The following is a 20,742-nucleotide window of genomic DNA, read 5'->3' on the forward strand; positions in this document are numbered from 1 at the left end:
GGCTAAGCGAAATTATGAAAACCACGCTGGAAGCATGGGATAGCCAAACAAAAAAAGGCATAATGACCACGGCGATTGGACCCTTTACACCCATCTGTAGAAACCCACTATTTCCACCGGGGATGGAACAAGGGACATATGACACCTGGGAGAAGGCGGGCATTACTAAAATAGGCGAGATGTTTGTGGACAAGGAAATCATCCCCCTGGAGTCGTGCTTGGCAGGCACGAGAATCCCTAAAAGCGATAGATATAGATATGAACAGCTAAAGCACTGGCTAAACTCTCCGATAATCACCGAGGCAGCAACCAGGGACCTTACAGGGTTCGAAACATACATCATATCCAACATGGGGGAACAAAAGTGGGTATCAACTTTATACAAATACATAAACTCACAAGGGGAAAGCATTAAATGGTCATACAGAATAAAATGGGGCAGAACATTGGGGGTGGAACCAACGGATAAACAATGGGAAGACCTATGGAAACAGATCCCCAGAATGACCCGATCGGCACACTCCAGAGAGGCTCCACTCAATGTACCCCAACACATCCAACCACTGCTGGAGAGGATGTGACGAAGTGGGAACATGGAGACACATATGGCAGGACTGTAAAGGCATTAGACCCTTTTGGGAAGAAGTGAAAAACGAGATGGGCAAAATATTCCCGGATGTGGGGTTGATGGGGGAGGAGGTGTGGCTCTGTGGAATCAGAGACGATACAGCAAGGCAATACAGCAAAACGCAATGGAGATCTTTCATGGGACTACTCATAGCAGCTTGGACCACCATTGCACAGAACTGGAAAAATAAAAATACCCCACTGACCTACACCTGGCTACAGAAAGTATGGGCCCATATAACAATGGAGAAAATTACTCACAAACTTCAAGGAACAGGAGACAAATTTGTAAAAGAATGGGAAGGGACCCTGCAATACCTCCAGTCAGACTTTATGGAACAATGGTGCCCCCATAACATAAAAATCTCAGACATATTCAACGCATAACAGGATCCCTGGACAAAATGACTCCATCCGACCCGTGGGGAGGGAGGAGGGAGGGGGAAGGGAATGTTATAAGATTCAATGTTATCTTTTTCATGTAATATCTATGTAAAACTAATAAATACAAGTTTTAAAAAAAAAAGATGGACGCTGATTGATGCTTGTGTCACACCTCCTAGCTTCTTCGTAGGGCTGGTGTCATCATTTAAGGTAGATGGGCCAAAGCTGAGGAGACTGTTTGCAGGCACAGCCTTGTCCTTTGTTCAGAGACTCTCTGGCACTTCCCACCTAGGAAGCTTGCTGGCAGAACCTAGCAGGGCACGCTGTGTGCTGGCTGGGTACCAGTCCGGGAGCTGCTGGATGAGTTCTCTTAGTCCGGTATCTCCCTCCGTTCCCTGGGAGATGTTTAGTGGAGGGATCTTGCTTCCCTCTTGAAAATCCTGGCCTTCCTTCAGTGGCGAAAGCTGTAAGGCAGACTGTACCTTCAGCCAGGGTCCAAATGAGTCTTTCTTGTTTCTTCTTTCAAAGTCATTGGATGATCTGCTAAGTGAGGGGCTCAGCCCTCTTTTATAGCCAAATGGGCCCGTGTGATTGGTGTAGGCTAAGCCTACCTTAATGAACCAATCCTGGGTCCTCACCAACGATCTCCAGTATGTGTGAGGTCATAACCAGAGTAATTTGATACAGAAAAGGTAAAGGGGTGAAACTAAGTCCTACCCATCTTCCTGTCTGTTGTGGATCAAAAGATCTCTCTAGTTAATTGAGCTCTCTGTGGTTCCTGATTAAAGTGTCAGGTCTCCATTGAAGCTGTGGCGAGACCAGACATTTGGTCGCCTCTATACGACATACGTGTACCTTCAGAATGAGGTCCACCTGCGGGAATGACTTCTTTAAATACATAGTCCCAGACATGACAGGTCAATGCCCTTGATACTGAGAGGTGGGAGCTGGCCTTCAGGTTGACACAGTGCCTTTCAAAGGTTGTTGGGGTTTTCTGTCTCCTTTGTTAAACTCTGCAGCCAGGCACCATGTGTGCCAGTTTGACATAGACTCTATTACTATCTTAATTATGGTAATTGCTGCCCAATCTGCAGAGGGTGAACACACAGACAACGAGGCTCCGTGGAGCCTTTGATAGTTAATTAGGCTGGCCATTGAAGGAGGAAGGTTTTGGCCACCCCCCTTCTCAGATGCATCATGTACTCCACCTGTCAGATCACAGCTAAATATGACAGGGGGGACTGTGCCTGTAGGCTGTGTCCACCCAGAGTGCACTGGTCAATGTGTGTGTTGTGTGGTGAGCATAGGAAAATGTGTGCGGATTAGCCCCACACATTTTAAAGAAGTTGATTTGCCATCATTCAAAATCATTTGCATAAAAGCCCAGGTGCGCACACACCCACCCTACAGATGGTCGAATTCCTCACAGTGTGTGTGTGTGTGTCTTTGTGCCTCTTTGTTTCAGTGAGAGTATTTGGGTGTCTGCGGGTATGTTTATGTTTGTCAATGCGTGTGGGTGCACGCATATGTGTCAGTGTGTGTTGTTGTCATTTTCTAAGAGGGTGTCTGTGCGTGTAGTTCTGCGTATCACTGCGCCTCTGTGCATGCGTGAGTCGTTGTGCCTGTTTCTATAGCCTTTGTGTGAGAGTGCATGCATGCTGTGGGTCTGCGTGCGTGGCTGCTTTTTTTCTGTAGCCTTCGTGTATGAGTGCGTGTGTGCGTGCGTGCGTGCGTGTGTGTGTGCTTCGTGTGGGTCTGGGCATGTGTCTCTGCGTCTCTGTGCGTGACAGTGCGTCTAGGTGTGCGCGTGTTCCGCAGTGTACACCTCCATAGCATGCAGCCCTTGTCCATCACCCCCTCGTGTTTCTCTCTATTCCGCGCTCTCCCTGGTGTCGCTCTCCCCGGCAGTGGGAGGAGAAGGGGGAGAGGGGGCGCACGCCGCCGCTGCACATACTACGGGCAAGAAGAGGCACCAAAGACACGCGCGCGCCGCCTCGGAGCGCCTGCTGCGGAGAGAGCAGACCTCGCCCGGCTTCACCTGATGCACTTAAGTGCCGGGCGCTCGGGCTGCCACCCTGCCTCCCGGGGGCCCTTCCGAGCGCGAGAAGGGGGGTGCAGCCGCCTGATGCTGGAGTGAGACTGAGGCCAGCGGCAGACTGCGGCGACCCTCCAAAGACCGCGGCAGATGAACCCCTCCAGGGTGGAGTCCTTCAAGGCGCAATGCCTGGCGCGACCCTCAATATTCTAAGGCGACTCCTTTGACACCCTCAAGAGCTGAGGCCACCTTCACAAGTGTCACGCGACCCTCGGTAGGCTGACCCACCGGAGTCTGCGGTACTCACGACAGGCTGTGGCGATACACGGGAGGCGGAAGGGGCCATCGAGGGGCCGAGGCAGCGGTGGCCCTGGGGAGGCTGGAGCGTCTCGCAAGACATTGCGTCCACCCTTGGGCTATTTAGTCGATCTGTGAGGAAGCTAAGGCGCGGAGAACTCGGGCTATGACCAAGAACCTTGGCCTGTGACATTGCGTAACCCCACAGGCTCCAGCTTTTCCAAATGTTTCCCGTTTTGGGGGTTTAAGGGGGCGAAGCCCTGAAGGTGTTGCTGAGCTGCCCCGCCGCCTCGGTAACCAGGGGCCGTAATCCTCGTGCACTTGCTTTTAACACTGTAAAGGGTCCGCGCGACACCATGTTGCGTGAGGTTTCTAACGCCGCGTCTCGGGAGTTTAGCTGCGCTTTACCGGAGCCCTGATTCATCACCAAATTGCGGGAAGAGCGTAAACTGTTACCAACCAGCGCAGATAGATCTGTGGGAAATCACCTTCGTAAAAGGTTCTGCAGGGGGCCCCGGTCCAAATGGTGCCCAAACATTTGGTGCCTGGTTTTATAGCCAAACTGCCTGAAGAGGGGTAGCTTCAAAAAGTGGGCAGGCGCAGACCAGCTGGAAATCAGCTCCTAGAAGCATCCCCAAGGCGCTGGTCCCCACGGGTTCGCCAACATTGGATGCCCAGTTTGGGGGAGAAAACAAGCGTCTACTAGTCATCAGGAGCAGAGCTGCTGGACTTCAGCTAGAGTGCACCACCCCTCGATGCAGGGCCCCAAGGGTTGACCCACCTCGGGCTCAGATAAGGCGCCCATCCCCACGAAACAGGGTGCTCTTGGAAGAGGCCAGGACTGGAGGGCTGTCCCCCGTATCCAGAGACCCAGACGCGCAACAGGGGTCAGGCGGCTGAACTTTGGAGCCCATGGCCTGAGCCCGGCGGCCTGGTCCAGCTTCCTGCCCCCGCCGCGGGTCATATGAGAGCAGAGCGCCTAGACCGGGACCCTCGCAGCCGCAGAGATGCCGTTCCACCCGGTGACCGCGGCGCTGATGTACCGCGGAATCTACACCATCCCCGACCTGTTCACCGACCACCAGCCCGTCGACATCCCAGAGGACGAACTGGAGGGTAAGTGGCAACACCCCGGTCCCCCGGGGGCAGGAAGGGGCGGATGGAGAAGGGGAAGAATGTGGAGGGAAAATCAACGGAGACAGAGGGGGAGAAGGATGGAAAGAGGGAATCAGGTGGAATGGGACAGGAGAAGCAATACTTATTTATTTATATACTGCCAGGGCGTCTGCAGTGAGAAATAGAAAGAAGAAAAGGGGCGAGCACGCGAAGGGAAGATGGAGAGAGCGAGGTGACAAGGTGGGAGAGAGACAGGAGAAAAGAAGTAGAGGAGGGAATAGAGAGGGCCACGCCAAGAATGCAAGGCAACCATGGAGAGAGAGTGTCTATAGGGAAAGAAGCACACGCGAGACGGAGAGGCGAGAAGAGGGAACGCAAGAAAGAATGATTGCAAGAGACCGAGGAAGGAAGGAAGGAGGGGGCGCCAGCAGGGGCAAGGATAAAGAGAAGCAGGAAAGAGAAGCGGGCGGGGGTACACTCGGGCATGCTCGCACTCAGTCCCTCGCATGTCTCCACACACTCAGGAGAAAGGGAGCTGCAGCGCGAGACCGAACAAGGGGGTAAAAGGATGGGGTAGAGTGCAAGAGGAACCAGGGAAGGGAGAGAAGGAGGCCAGGCAATGAAAACAGGGCGCACAGAAGCCAAGGAAGAGGCAGGAGAAGATAGGAAGGGATAGAGGCAAGTGACAGCAAGAGAGAGAGAGGGCGAGAGAGAGCACGTGGCTGAAAGGGAGAGAGGGGCAAGTGACAGCGAGACAGGCAGGCGAGTGAGAGCAAGAGAGAGCACGTGGCTGAAAGGGGGAGAGTGCCAGTGACAGCAAGAGAGAGAGGGCAACTGGCAGCAGAAGAGACACGTGTCTAAAAGGAAAAGAAGAGGAACCAGGGAAGGGAGAGAGAAGGGGGCCGGGAAATGAAAACAGGGCGCACAGAAGCCAAGGAAGAGGCAGGGGAAGATAGGAAGGGATAGAGGCAAGTGACAGCAAGACAGATCGACAAGTGACAGCGAGAGAGAGAAGGCGAGAGAGAGCACGTGGCTGAAAGGGAGAGAGGCAAGTGACAGCGAGACAGGCAGGGGGAAAGAGGGCGAGAGAGAGCACATGGCTGAAAGGGGGAGAGTGCCAGTGACAGCAAGAGAGAGAGGGCAACTGGCAGCAGAAGAGACACGTGTCTAAAAGCAAAAGAAGAGGAACCAGGGAAGGGAGAGAGAAGGAGGCCGGGAAATGAAAACAGGGCGCACAGAAGCCAAGGAAGAGGCAGGGGAAGATAGGAAGGGAGAGAGGGGCAAGTGACAGCAAGACAGATCGACAAGTGACAGCGAGAGAGAGAGGGCGAGAGAGAGCACGTGGCTGAAAGGGAGAGAGGCAAGTGACAGCGAGACAGGCAGGGGGAAAGAGGGCGAGAGAGAGCACATGGCTGAAAGGGGGAGAGTGCCAGTGACAGCAAGAGAGAGAGGGCAACTGGCAGCAGAAGAGACACGTCTCTAAAAGGAAAAGAAGAGGAACCAGGGAAGGGAGAGAGAAGGAGGCCGGGAAATGAAAACAGGGCGCACAGAAGCCAAGGAAGAGGCAGGAGAAGATAGGAAGGGAGAGAGGGGCAAGTGACAGCAAGACAGGCAGGCGAGTGAGAGCAAGAGAGAGCGGGCAACTGGCAGCAGAAGGGACATGCGCCTAAAAGAAAAAGATGAGGAACCAGGGAAGGGAGAGAGAAGGAGGCCAGGCAATGAAAACAGGGCGAACAGAAGCCAATGAAGAGGCAGGAGAAGATAGGAAGGGAGAGAGGCAAGTGACAGCAAGATAGGCCGATAAGTGACAGCGAGAGAGAGAGAGGGCGAGAGAGAGCACGTGCTTGAAAGGGAGAGAGGTAAGTGACAGCGAGACAGTCAGGGGGAAAGAGGGAGAGAGAGAGAGCACGTGGCTGAAAGGGGGAGAGTGCCAGTGACAGCAAGAGAGAGAGGGCAACTGGCAGTAGAAGAGACACGTGTCTAAAAGGAAAAGAAGAGGAACCAGGGAAGGGAGAGAGAAGGAGGCCGGGAAATGAAGACAGGGGGAACAGAAGCCAAGGAAGAGGCAGGAGAAGATAGGAAGGGATAGAGGCAAGTGACAGCAAGACAGGCAGACAAGTGACAGCTGGAAAGAGGGCGAGAGAGAACACGTGGCTGAAAGGGGGAAATTGCAACTGACAGCAAAACAGGCAGGCAAGGGACAGCAAGAGAGAGAGAGAGAGAGAGCAACTACCAGCAGAAGGGGCACGCGTCTAAAAGGAAAAGAAGAGGAACCAGAGAAGGGTGGGAAATGCAAACAGGGGAAAAAAGAGACAGAGAGGAAAAACAGCAAGAGAGACAGACTAGTAACAGAGAGAGCAAGTGACAGCAAGCGAGACAAGCAAGCGAAAGAGAATGCAATTGGCAGCAAGAGAGGCAGCCAAGTGACAGCGAGAGAGAGAGACCACACGTGACAGCAAAGGATACAGGCAGGTGACAGTGAGAGAGCAAGTGACTGCGAAGGAGGCAGACCAGAGAGAGCGAAGAGCGAAGGCAAGAGCAAGGGACAGCAGCAGGAGAGACGGAAAGACGGGCATATGCAAGAAAACAGACGAGAAAGGGGGAATGAGGAAATGAAGGGAAAGGCAGAACGATGGAAAGAGGCAGCGTGGGAGAGAGAGCCCCCAAGAAAGAAAGAGAGAGAGAGAGAGAGAGAGAGAGAGGGAGAGAGAAAGAAAACATAGCTGGGGGGACGAGGGGGGGGGGGAACCTGGTAAGAAAAAGAGAACAATAATTGATATCATGGACTGATAAATGAAAGGGGATGTTTAGATGTCAAGAAAAAAGAGAAGGTAATGGGAAAAAGGTGGGAAGTCGGGATAAGGAAGTCAACAAGCGGAGTCGCCGCCGCTCTGCTGCGCTCTGGGGTTCTCGGCGACGCTCTGCCGCAGTAGTATGATGCATTCTGTGACATTCTGCGCTCATGTGTGGCACGCCTTGGTATTCCGTGGCACTCCGCGATATTCTGTGAACATGCGTGCTACTCTAGGGCAACCCGTGAGCCTCTGCAGCTCTCTGTGATACTCTGCTGTGTGATAGGGTCCCGAAATAACTGTCTGTTGTGCTATCCCGTGAGAGTTTCTGGTACTGCGCTACTCTATACTATAATGCAACGCCGCGCGCCATCTCCCGCATTGGTCGGTTGCCCTGTGATTATTTAGTAGCCTATACACGCGCATAACACTGTATAATAGGTGTCCTGGGAGCCAGGCAAGGCCGAGGGCCGCTCCCCGCTTGCGACGTGCGCTGTTCTATACTTGGCTGCCAGCCTCCGGGGTTTTCACGAGAGTGGCGCCCCTCCCCACCCCGGCATCTGCGCGGGGCGCGACTACTTCTCCTTCAGAAAGGAACTCACACCCCGCTTTCTGAACTCTCAGTGCGGTGACACCAAATGTCTGTGGACATGCTCCGTGAATGGTGGTGTGTAAACACAGTGGCTACCACGCGGCAGGCAGAGCTGGACCTAGCTGTGACCTAGAAGTACAGGATGGGCACGTGGCTTGATATAGGCAGGTCAAAGGTGGGGAGTGGTAGATGCACAGGTGAATAGATATGCTTTGGGTGATAGCGGGAGAGGAGGCACACAGAGACAAGCATGCGCAAGGAAACAGAAGGATAGACAGACACAGGCAAGAGTAGACATACAGTCAGAAGGAGAGCTGAACACAAATGACTGCACACACACGCGCGGCGGGGTGTGCTCATACGTCTGAATAGATAAACACGGTGAGATTCAGGAAGATGACACAGCGGGAGGGATACACACTGGGCAGGCCCCACAGAATAGTAGATATACACCAGGAGTTAGAAAGAGGTGGACACACATGACTACACACACACACATACATATACACATGGGCTATGCACACACGCGCGAATAGATACACACTGGGATTTGGGTAGATGATGACACAGAATGAGGGGTACACACCGGGGGGGGGGTGAGGGGGGCAGAGAGGAGTAGATATATACTAGGACTTAGGAGGAGAGAAGGATACATGATTAGAGACACACACACACACACACACACGCACGCACGCACGCACGCACAGTGAGAGAGAGATATGCACTGGGGCGGCCCCACAGTAGAGTATATTTAAACTAGGAGTTAAATGGAGAGATGGACAGAAATTACTACACTCACCCACACAACACACACAGAAAGGCACCTACAGATGAATAGATACAAAATAGGGGATCAGGTAGATGATGACACAGTGGGAGGGATATGTACTGGGGCAGCCCCACTGAAGAGTAGATATGCACTAGGAGTTAGAAGTAGCAATGGACAGAAATGACTACACATACACACACACGGAGATATGCACACACGGATGAATAAACACTATGAGATTCAGCAAGAGGATGTCATAGTGGTATCGATATATACTGGGATGAGCAAATACATCGGCTTGCACGAGAGATGGGCGCATAGGTGGCTAGACATATACAGCTTTAGAATGAGGGAGAGATAGACAGCCATGTTAATACAGTGGGGGTTAAAAAGAGGCATAAACAAAGGCATATACACAGGAAGAGACTAACACACATAAGGGCAGATATGCACTTGTAAATGGAGTGAGATAGCAGTCACATACACTGGCAGATGGAGGGAGAGATGGCCGTACAGCAGAGTAGGTAAACATGGGAGAAGATGGAGAGAGAGACGAAGATGGGTAGGTATATACAGAGAGACCGAGAGAAAGACCGTCAGACATATGAAAAGGAATGCACTGAGGACAAGAGGGAGCGATGAAGGCACTGGAGAAGGGGAGAGAGAAACAGAATAAAACGGGGATTCTGTGTAAGGGTGGAGGGGTAGGTAGCAAAATAGAGATGGGCAGCCACAAGAGTAGAAGGGCAGAGGGGAAACAAGGGCACACAGATGGCTAGATAAGCACGATATAGCAGAGAGATGGGCATACTGAAGACAAGTCATTTACTGGGAGATAGTGGGGAAGGTGGATACAAAGGTAAATAGATATGCACTGGAAGATAGCGGGTAGGTTACACTCCAGCGAATGGGAAGCGATGGGCACACAGGTCAGATAGGAGAAGGGACGCACACAAAGGGGAGCAGATATGCACTTGGTTATGCAGGGATGGGCAGGCAGGTCAGTAGATGTGCACTGATAGTAAGAAGCATGGGCACAAAAGGGAACCGATATACAGTGGGTGATAGAAGGAGAGATGAACACACAGGTCAGTAGAGGTTCACTGGAGGACAAAGAGATGGATACCCATGGGGAACAGATAGGCACAGGGTCATGGCGAGGTAAACACACATGCCAATAGATGTTACCTGAAAAACAGAGGCAGGGATGGACAAAAAGCAGACCAGTTTTCTCACAGGCTGATGAAGAGATAGCAAGACAGGTCAATAAATGGACACACATGGAAACAGGGTTACACTGGGTGACTCAGAAATGGGCAGGTCAAGAGGGATGGGCGCAAAAGTGAACCGATACACATTGGGAGAGAGGAACAAACAGGAAAGTCGGTGTTCATTAGAAGAGAGAGAGAGATGGACACACCTGGCAACAGATATACACGGAGCGATGAAGAATTGGGCAGACAGGTGAATAGACGTACACTGGAAAGAAGAAAGGGAAGCAGATTAATGCTACGTAGTAGTAGTAGTTTGTCATTTATATAGCACCTTTATCCCATTAGTCTGGCCTCAACACGATTGTGAGGGAACGCCCTCGGGGGGCCCAAGTCCAAAGTATGGGAACCTTTTCTGAAAGATTAGAATGTGTGTGTGCATTTGGCCAAGATAGGGAGTTGGGGGGGCTGGCCGTGCCCCAGCATGCCACCCATGAATGCCAAGCATGTGGAAGGGTGCTGAAAGGAGGTCAGGAGAGTGCACGAGTGCGAGAAACTCGTTATGTGTCCAGCTAGATCAAATGATTTGTCGCAGCTGCATTCTAATGGCAGAGATGTTGTGCTTTGTGTTTTAGTCTAGTCTTTCGTGGTGAATGCGCGCGGGTGGGTGGCCGTGTCTCCGGCTGATGTCCACTGAAGTGGTGCGTGAGTACGTACTTTGGGGCTCAGCTGGAGCTTTGCCTTTTGTATTTGAATTTTATATTTGTTTTATTTGTAACGCGCACCGTCCGGCCCGGAGGCATCAGGGCGCAACTTATACATGGTTACATAAGGGCATACATAAATTCAAACTATAAATACAGTGCTAAATATTCAGAGCATACAGCAATATACATCATTTACAAAGTAGAAATTAGATCTGGTGCTTTACTGGGGCAGGGCTCCCAGGTACATAAGAAGTTCGAGTTTCAAGGCTGATTAAAGAGCCAGGCTTTCGTTTTGGCCTTGAAGGCACTAAAACATTCTTCTGATCTAATGGTGAGGGGGAGAGCATTCCAGAGCTTGGAAGCTAGGATGGGGAAGCTTGATCCACCTGCTTTTTGTAGTTTGAACCTAGGGATAGTTAAGCAGTGGGTCTGGGCAGTTCTTTGAGGGTGGGTAGGCGCGTGGCGGGATAGCCGGCTGCAGAGATACAGGGGGGCTTGGTTGGCTAGGCATTTGTGGGTAAGGCCTAAGCCTTTTAGTGATATTCTCTGTTTGACCGGTAGCCAGTGTAGATTGGATCTAGATTCCGACATGTGGTGGTTTGTTCAGATTCTCTTGGCTAGTTCCTAGGTAGAGGGCGCTACCATAGTCGATTTTGGCCATGATGAGGGTTCTGGCCAGTATGACCGTGTTAGGAGTGGTCAGAAATTGCCTGCAAGCTGCAATGAGTTTGCAGGTGTATGCTGAGGAGGATCTGACTGCATTTGTTTGTCGGAATAGGGATAAGGTGGCATCAAGGTAGACGCCTAAGGTTTTCGTGTCTTTCGAGACTTGGATGGTGTTGCCATCGATGATAAATGATTGGTAAGACGGTTAAAGTTTATTAAGGTGTTGCGTAGTGCCCTAGATGAGGAGCTCAATCTTGTCATCATTGAGGCATAGTTGGTGTTGTGCCATCCAAGCTTGGATGACCAGGTAGACATTATTCAGGGCCTTGGTGTCAGTCACGTAGTCTCCAGTGATGGGAATGAGAATCTGGGTGTCTTCAGCGTAATTCGTATAAGAGACACCCAGATAGTCGAGTACATCAAAGAGAGGTTTTGTAAAAACATTATAGAGTGTTGGTGACACGCCAGAGCCCTGGGGGACGCCGCAGTGAATAGGGGAGGGATCTGCGGCTGCGGATTGAGAGAAGACCCGCATAGATCTATTACTCAAGAATGATTTCATGCAAGCCGTAGCTGACGGAGAGAAGTGGGCGGCAGAGTGCAGATGCTTGCATAAGATTTGGTGATTGACCACATCAAATGCCGCGGAGAGGTCGAGTAGAAGTAACAGGGCCAGTTTGCCGTTGTCCTTTAGAACTTCAATTTGAGTTTTTAAGTCTAGAAGAGCTGTCTCAGTTCCGTGTTTAGGGCGGAAGCCGGATTGTCTAAGATCTAGAAGATTATTGGCTTCCAAGTACTCTTGGATTTGCAGGTATGCTGCCGGTCTAGGATTTTTAGCACGAACGGGACAGAAGTAATAGGACAGTAGTTGAAGTAGGAATGTGAGCAGGTCATCCAGTCAGCTCCAACATTGTACTTCACCTTGCTCTGTAGAGTATACTGGGGAGTCACTGACTGTGTCAAGGCCTAGGTGTCAAGAGGTCAGTGTGAAAAGGGGAAAGTTCTTCAAGCTGCTGGAGGGAATAACCAGGTTTAAAAGATGGGCGATAGATGTACTCTGGAAGGCAGAGAGATGGACCTAAAGCAGAATAAATACGCACTGGGCCATAGAGGGAAACTGGCAGGCAGGTGAATACATAGAGTGCCATGCAGTTACTACTAGACTAATCCACCTCTGTGTGATTAGGTGTGACCCAAGACCCTCTCTGCAACCAGCCAGTGTCAGGACAGCCCAGATAACCCGTGTGTGCTACGAAAGGGCGATGGTGTGGTGCGTGGGAAGGTGGAAGCTGTTGCCAAGGCTTTAATGCAGCACTGAGCACAGTGTGTACTTTTAAGGACACTAGTTCTTCTCAGTTAGCTGATCCTCAGACAAGCCCAACCTGCGTTGTTACTGCCTTTGCTGCACCTGTCCTGGTGGCTGAGAAAATCATGCACGGCTGCCAATACTGCCCCTACTCTGCCCCTACTCTATGTGCAAGGGTTTGCTGCTGCCTGTGCTGTATCGGTTCTGTGTGTGAGGGAAGCTGGCAGTGCTGCTACCAATGCTGCTCCTGCCCTATGTGTAAGGGAAGCTCACACTGCAGCTGCCTATCCTGTACCCCTTCTGTGCACGAGGGATGCTTGCAGTGCTGCAACCTGTTTTGTCCCTTCTCTATGTGTGAGGGAAGCTCACACTGCAGTTGCCTATCCTGTGTCTGTTCTGTGCATAAGGGAAGATTGCATTTCTGCTATCAATGCTGCCCCTGCTCTATGTGTGAGGGAAGCTTGCACTGCTGCCGTCTATGCTGTACCTGTTCTGTGCATAAAGGAAGCTTCCAAGGCTACTTCCTGTGCTGGCCCTGCTCTATGTGTGATGACGGTTCCCGGCAACCCTTCTGTGCACGAGGGAAGCTTGCAGTGCATCTTTATGAAAGGGAAGCTCACACTTCCAAAGTTTGCCTTTTGGTGTTAGTTGCGCTGTACCTCTGGGTACAAAATGGATACCATAACATAACACACTGCTAATGCCTATGCTGTACCCTTTCTGTGCACGAGGCACGCTTGAGAATTCCATTGCCACTGAACATACACTATTGTGTTTAAAGGTATCTTCAGGCTATTTGGTCCACACAGGAACTCCCCATGCACTCAGGTTTGTCATAATACAAAAATAAATTCTAACAACGAACCCGAGAGAAACCAGGCGAACCTCCAATGGCTAGGCCTTTCAACATTCTTGTGACTATTTGGTGTGTTCACAGATGAGTATTCTTTACATTTCAACATGAAGTATTCCCACCATGTTATCAAAGAAATCAGGCTTTTTATTTAACAAGATCCGATACATTTCGGACATGAGTCCCTTTTCACGGATCTGAAACAATGAAAAAAACAGATTAAATATCAAACATAAGATATTCCAGTGCAAATCTATGTTATTAAAAAACACACCACAAGGTGTTGAGGCAGGTCAGAAGAAGCAGGCGGGCACTTGGAGGACATTTTGAGGGGTGGATTATTCAAATAATAAGAATAAGGCCAAACTTTACCTATCTCTAGAGGGATTCCTCTACTCAAGGTGCTCGTCAGCCGTCAGAATTCTGAAATGAAGATGTCCTCTGTCCAAAAGTAACTCTAACTGACTCTACCACTATTTGACTAACTTAAATTAAACTAGGAAAATGTCTCTTCCTTCTGGTTGTTCGCTTATGGCAATTTCTCTATCTGTTTCATAGTTCTTGTTACTAAGATGTCTTCAGGTATTCTCGTGTCACCTTCTGGACAAGTCCCTCTAGTTCCTTTATATTGTACTTAGGTTTGCTCTCCCCTCTTGTAATAGATATTCCACAAGGCTTTGTAATTCTCTTTTTTTATAGTCTCTCCCAGGTGTATATGCCTTTCTGTTCTTTGTAGCTCTTGCCCTTTTAAGCTGTCTATTCTTTGTAGCAACGTGTGCCTTCTCCTTTCCTGGCGTGGCTCAGTTTGATCACTTTTTCTCTGTCCTATTTCACTTGACTTTATTTCCCTTCTAGATTCCCATCCTTCTGCCAGGGTGTTTGTTTCCAGTTCTTAACACCTTCTCTTTCAGGTTTATTCCGTATTCCCGGGATAACTTTAATACAGTTCAACTTTACGGGTTTTATATTTAGGAACTTGGTACTTTCACTGGGATGAGTTTCTCTTGGCATCCATTCCTTGATACCTTCTCCCCCAGGCTTATTCGTTATTCTCGTGGTTATATTCATACAGTTCCATTTTACTGGCTTTATGTTCAGTAGCTTGTCGAGTTCACTGAAACAAGTTTCTCTTTATACATAACATAGTCCCAGTGGCCTCCCAGGACTCCAGTTCTACCCGTTACCTCTGTGTTTGAAAGGGAATGCTTTTGGTCTCTCCCCTAGCTCAGGTTCTCTTCCTCAACTCCACTGCTCATATTACTCCTTGGCATCGGTATCTCCCATTCTGTTCTCTTCCTCTTCTCGACTGTGTCAGACTACGGGTTTCATGCTCTCTTATGGACTCTGTTGCTTGGTAGAGTCAGCGCTGTTCGGTGGGCGGACTGCCTACTACAAAGACCTTGTGGTCACGCCACCACAGAGATACGGCTTCCCTTCTTCTCCTGTGTTCTCTCCTTGGAAACACTCAGCTTCTTGTATTTCCATCAGCTGCCCAGGACTGCTTTGAAAGTCGTGGGCTCAGTGGTTCTCTCTGGCTTTGACTCCTCCCGGTGTCACCTCACCAGGGGGCTTCCCCTGTTTACGCTCTCCTCTCTCTGGTCATGCTTTTCCTCTACTCAACCTACTTTCTCTGTCCAGCCTCCTCGTCTCAGGTAAATGTACATCTCCCCTTAAAGAGACAGATCCTCCTTTTTGTGCACATTGGGATATTTTCGCTTTGTCTTCCCCGAGGTCTCTGGAGCTTACAACGTTCTTTACTTCTGGAAATCCCATTTATGCCATTATGCTGGATGGTCTAGGCAGTTCCTCACAGGAACGGAAGTCCCATTTGCCCAGACCCCTAGGGAGAGTATTGCAGAGTGGGCTCACCACCCTATCCTCAAAGGGGAAGTTTCCCCCTTTGTGAAAATGAGCGAATACCTTTGATTGGTCACCGTATCCTGTACCTGCCTGACTATACCGTTAAAGATGTGCTCTGTAACAACAAAAAAGAAAAAAGAACATGACAAGTGATGGTTGCAAACCATTAACTATTGAATATGTGCCTCATTATTCAATAAGATAAATATCGAAAACATAACCATACGTTAACACAGACCTCTACAATTGTGATATTTGACATTCACATCCTCATCCCAACTTGGTCCCATCTCTTTCATAGTATATCAACCACTGAAAACAAAATACATCCCTAAGAATCCATCCGTAAAACTGAATTTACCTGAAAATATTAGTGCACGGGAATAGTGAGGAGTATACACAAAGAACAGAAAAGGTGCTGTCAATTACCTGGAGTGTAGTCATTAAGTGGTTGAAACCAACTCCATTCCAATCAGCAGTTCAGGGAAATGCTGCTCAATTTGCCTAAATTTGAGCGTGTAACGCCACCATTTTATTTGGCGTGTCTAAAATGTACATAATTGTGAGGTCATCAACGTGATTACTTCACTGCGAGGTGACACAATCACGTTGGCGTAGTTGACGGAATCTGCATGAATTACCATACAGTTCTTTCATTAATGTAAACAATGTGTGTGGCAAAAAATTGTGAAAAAGATATAAAGACAATCTCAAACAGAAGCTATGTGTGTTTTCCATGATAAAAGATAAAAACATGTATCTATACATACATATGAGTGAATCAAGTTGTAAGTATCCCAAAGTACACGCTAATGACTTGAAGGTCAAAATAAATAAGAAGGGTATTTGAGTGGTTAGACCATTTTATGCTAAATATGTCACACAAATGATATGACTTCTCTTTTTTTGGAGGCTATGTTTGTCTACTATAGGAAAAAAGAATACATTATGTTTTTTTAGGGGAATCCAATTGGAAAGTGTCAGTGAGCATATATATGTACATGACTAGAAGGTAGTGATGACATAGACGTGTGTCTGGAGACTCTGTCCCTTATATACAGTATGTACCATACTGATGCAGTACTATTAGAGATCATAACCTCATGAATAATAAAGTGTATAGCTGGTTTGATGAACTTACTGCTGAAGGAGTCTTGCAGGATTTTTATGTAATCACTCCTATAGTCAGTTAGTTGTATTGGCTGGCTAAACCTCATGGATTTTAAGATCGATGAACATGTCTACTGTCAATGTTTCTGCTGCTGCATGATTTTTAATTCTGTGCCATGTATACACTAGCAATGTATAACTAAGTAATTTATACTTAGTTGACAATATCTAGCCAAACTCTTAGCATCTCAAGGTTGATAAAAGTTTATACTGCCTGTGTGGCTGTCCTACACGTGTTCATTGAGGTTCTACGTGCGTAACCAAGTTGCGCCCCATTGCATTCTTTCTAACAAGGTCCTGCTTAAGACACCAAGTCTAAATTTCACAAATATTAACATAGGAACGTACTTTCAATCCAACTTTTTGTACTAAGCCAATGATATGTGTTAATATGTACAATCAAGCAATAAAACATTTTCAATTACCCTCTTCATTCATCCCTCCTGGGATGAGACAGTTAAGAGTCGCAATCCAAAAGCATACTCTCTGTTTGAGAAGTTTGTTGATGTCTGTTCCATGTGGTCCTTTCTTAATCACTTCCAGAATTTGAAAACGCATCTGTGTCATTTTGCGCCCCAGTTTCTAAAAATGTTGTACAACCTGAGGGTTCATGTTCTTGGTGGGTAGATTTGATTAATGTACACTCCAACACATGTTTGCCTTTCTTGTTGACTGACCTACAGGTTCCAATCCCACATGGACATTTGATGATATATATAATGTTTGATATTTCACATGTGCCAACACTTGTTATCATATTCTTTTCCCTGTACTTGGATGGAAAACCAGATTACCTTTTATAACATAACTGCAAATGACACATTAACGTCAAGGGCATGTCCCTGTTTGTTTGGTATTTTCTACTTGCCTCATTTTGTCATTCTGTGTTAACTGATCCATCAAGTTTTTACTTCTCGGATGTGCAAATATTGGTCTGATTCTAAATAGTTGGCCTATTCTATCATCTTCGGATCAGATAGACCAATGTTTGTTGATATTGCTCTTCATTTTGTAACTTTGCATCAAAAACATTGACACATACACTAGAACTGGAGTATTGGGGTTTTTTGGTTTTATTTAATAACATATCTTTCATTTGTTGGTGCATTTTAAGTCTAGCTTCTCTGATCTCTTCTAAACTGTATCCTCATTCCTCAAATCTTAATCCCATCTCATCGAGTTATTTATTACACTGATGATTATCTGAAACAATTCTTTTGACTCTCACTAACTGACTACGAGAAACCTCTGCCTGTGTTAGGTGCGTGAAAGCTTGGACGATGCAATAAATGATTGTGATCTGTTGGTTTTTTAAACAAATTGGTAGGTAATCCTTTCTCTTTCAATTCGATAACTATGCCGAGATAAATGACTTTCTTCATTTCAATTTCTGCTGTAAATTGTATGCGTGGGTCAATCTCATTGATGTATGCTAAAAATAGATCTAAGTTATCTCTTGTACCTTGTCAAATACAAAATATGTTGTGTATACATCTCCCCAAATATTTTATATACTTGTGCCACATTGAACGATTAAGAACATGTTCTTTCTCAAATTTATATATAAAAGTATTGGAGTATGAAGGTGCCATGTTCGCTCCCATTGAAGTGCCAGATATTTGTAAGTTAAATTGTTTGTTATAACTGAAATACGAGCTCTGTGCTATGAAGTCTAGTAAGGCCATTAGAAAGATCTTTGAGGCACCTGTTCCTCTTTTTGTAAAATAAGCCATTCTACTGCTTCTTGGCATAAACTGTGAGGTATTGAGGTGTATACATTCTTGACATCTATTGTGAATAGAATGTTTTAACATTTTGGCTCCAATCCTTGAAGAATAGTCAAAAGGTGTGTCGTGCCCTTGATGTATGGGTTTGTCTTCTGTGTTCTTGGTTGTAGAAATGTGTCTATGTAGACACCTAATGGTTGCAAAATACTATTGGTGGCCAACACTATGGGTCAGCCCTACTGGATTAATCATACTCTCGTGCATTTTTGGTAAAATGTACAGATTGGTAGTCATTTAATGTTGTTAGGAATGGCTTGGTCTTGTATTTGATGCATTAATTGGCAATTGCATCATCTAGCAAGGTAGTTATAGTCTTTCTCTTATTTTCTCTAATCATTCATTGTCTTACAGTGGGGAGGAGCATTAGTGATCCGTATACCAATTATTAAGATAAGGAATGTAAAGGCCAATTGGATGATAGGAATGTATATGTACCTTTACCAAAAATACATAAGGGCCTGACTAATCTACCAGGACGACCCATAGTGTTGTATACCAGTAGTATTTTGCAACCATTAGGTGTCTTCAAAGAGACCATTCTACACGCTCAAAGTTATGGCGAACTGAGCTGCATTTCCCTGAACTGCTGTTTGGAATGGGGTTGTTTTCAACCACTTAATGACTACGCTCCAGGAAATTGACATACCTTTACTGTTCCTTATGTATACACCTCACTATTCCCATGCAGTAATATTTTCAGGTCAATTCAGTTTTACGCATGGATTCTTAGGGTTTTATTTTGTTTTCAGTGGTTAATACACTATGAAAGAGATGGGACCAAGTTAGGCTGAGGATGTGAATCTCAAGTATCACAATAGTAGAGGTCTGTGTTAACGTATGGTCATGTTTCTAGTATATATCATATTAAATAATGTTCTTTTTGGTTGTGCTTTTGTGTTGTTACAGAACACATCGTTAACTGTGTAGTCGGGCAGGTACAGGACACCTTATGGTGTTTTCTAATGTTTTCTAATAGCATAGATTTGCATTAGAACATCATAAGTTGATATTTCTTTAATCATTGTTTCCGATCCTTGAAAAACGACACCTGCCCGAAATGAACAAAGATGTTGTTATAATACAGAGCCTGGCTTCTTTTATAACATGGTGGGACTCCTTTATTTTTGAAATGTAAAGAATACTCATCTGTGAACACAACCAATACAAGAATTTTGGAAGGCCTTGTCATTGGAGGTTCTCCTGCTTTCTGACATATTCATCGTTAGAATGTATTTTTGCAGGAGGGAAACTTGACCTGCTGCTACCTTTGCTGTCACTGCTCTATGTGTCAAAGAAGCTCACACTGCTGCTGCCTCTGCTATACCACTCCTGTGTATGAGTTGAGCTTGCACTGCTGCTGCCTACCCTTTATCTATTCTGTGCATAAGGTAAGCTTATACTTCTGCTACCTGTGCGGACCCTTCTTTATGTGGGAGGGAAGCTCACACTGCTGCCACCTACACTGTATCTATCCTGTGCATAAGGGACGCTTGCATTGCTGCTACCTGTGCGGAACCTTCTTTATGTGGGAGGGAAGCTTGCACTGCGGCTGCTGCCTACGCTGTATCTATTCTGTGCATAAGGGAAGCTTGCACTGCTGCTGCCTACACTGTATCTATTCTGTGCATAAGGGAAGCTTGCACTGCTGTCGCCTACGCTGTATTCATTCTGTGCATAAGGGAAGCTTGCACCGCTGCTGCCTGTGCTTCCCCTGCTCTATGTGTGAGGGAAGCGTGCATTGATGCTGGCTTTCCCACGCCTGCTCTGTTTTCTGTGTGTCGGGGGCACGTGGCATGCCATTGCCTGTGCTTTTCCAGCTCCTTGTTTGATGGAAGCTTGCTAGCTTGCTTCTTATGCTGTGCCCATTATATGAGTGATGGTGCTTGCTTTGCTGCCGTCTGTGCTGCCCCTGCGTTATGTGCGAGTGGAGCTGGTGCTACTGCTGTCCCGACCCTCCCCTTTTTGTGTTTTATGTACAATTATACTGGCGCTACTTATGCATTATACTGCTGCTGCTTCTGCTGTACCTGTTGTTGGAGGGAAGCTGCACAGCTGCTGCCTGTGCTGTATCTAATGTGCGTGTTTGGGAAGCTTGCACTGCTGATGTCTCTACTGTCCCCGCTCTGTTCTTGAGGAAAGTATCCGCTGCTAATAGCGCTCTGGGAGAGAGCCCTGCAGCACATCCGCCTGTGCTGTAGTCTGTTCTGCCTGTGTTTCTGTGTGGTGTTTGTGTGTGTTTGAATGTAACGTCCAGTTCCGCAACCGATGCTTACAGGACGCTTGCAGTGTCTCTTGAATGTCTGGGGGAAATGCCGCATGCTGTTGCTGCTGTTGTGTCTCTTCCCAGGGAAATGCTCAATGTGAGGGTGAGCGTCTAGCAGCTCAGTGCACAATTAGCCAAGCCCCACACACCCCTTGCAGGCTTTTACACCCAGAGGAAGGGCAAACGCCTTCTGGAAGTACTTGGACTCTCCTTTAGGTAGCAAAGGACATACACAAGGCCTGACTTCACTAGAGGGCGGGGAGAGGGGGGTGGGGGAACAGTCATCACATGAACACAACACATTGCA

The 20,742-nt window shown here is 47.7% G+C and overlaps 1 protein-coding gene across 1 annotated transcript in view; it reads left to right on the plus strand.

Moving 5' to 3' along the window:
• Positions 1–2,826: 2,826 nt before the first annotated feature.
• The window catches only part of CABP7 (calcium binding protein 7), a 935,960-nt gene continuing 918,044 nt past the window's right edge, over positions 2,827–20,742 (plus strand). Inside the window, exon 1 of the mRNA XM_069619281.1 lies at positions 2,827–4,459. Within this exon, the coding sequence (XP_069475382.1) occupies positions 4,351–4,459 (109 nt within the window). The 5' untranslated portion in view covers positions 2,827–4,350. The remainder of the gene's footprint in view (positions 4,460–20,742) is intronic.

The sequence above is a fragment of the Ambystoma mexicanum genome, chromosome 10 (genome assembly GCF_040938575.1).
Source record: "Ambystoma mexicanum isolate Mex_15411 chromosome 10, UKY_AmexF1_1, whole genome shotgun sequence".
NCBI classification, from domain to species: domain Eukaryota; kingdom Metazoa; phylum Chordata; class Amphibia; order Caudata; family Ambystomatidae; genus Ambystoma; species Ambystoma mexicanum.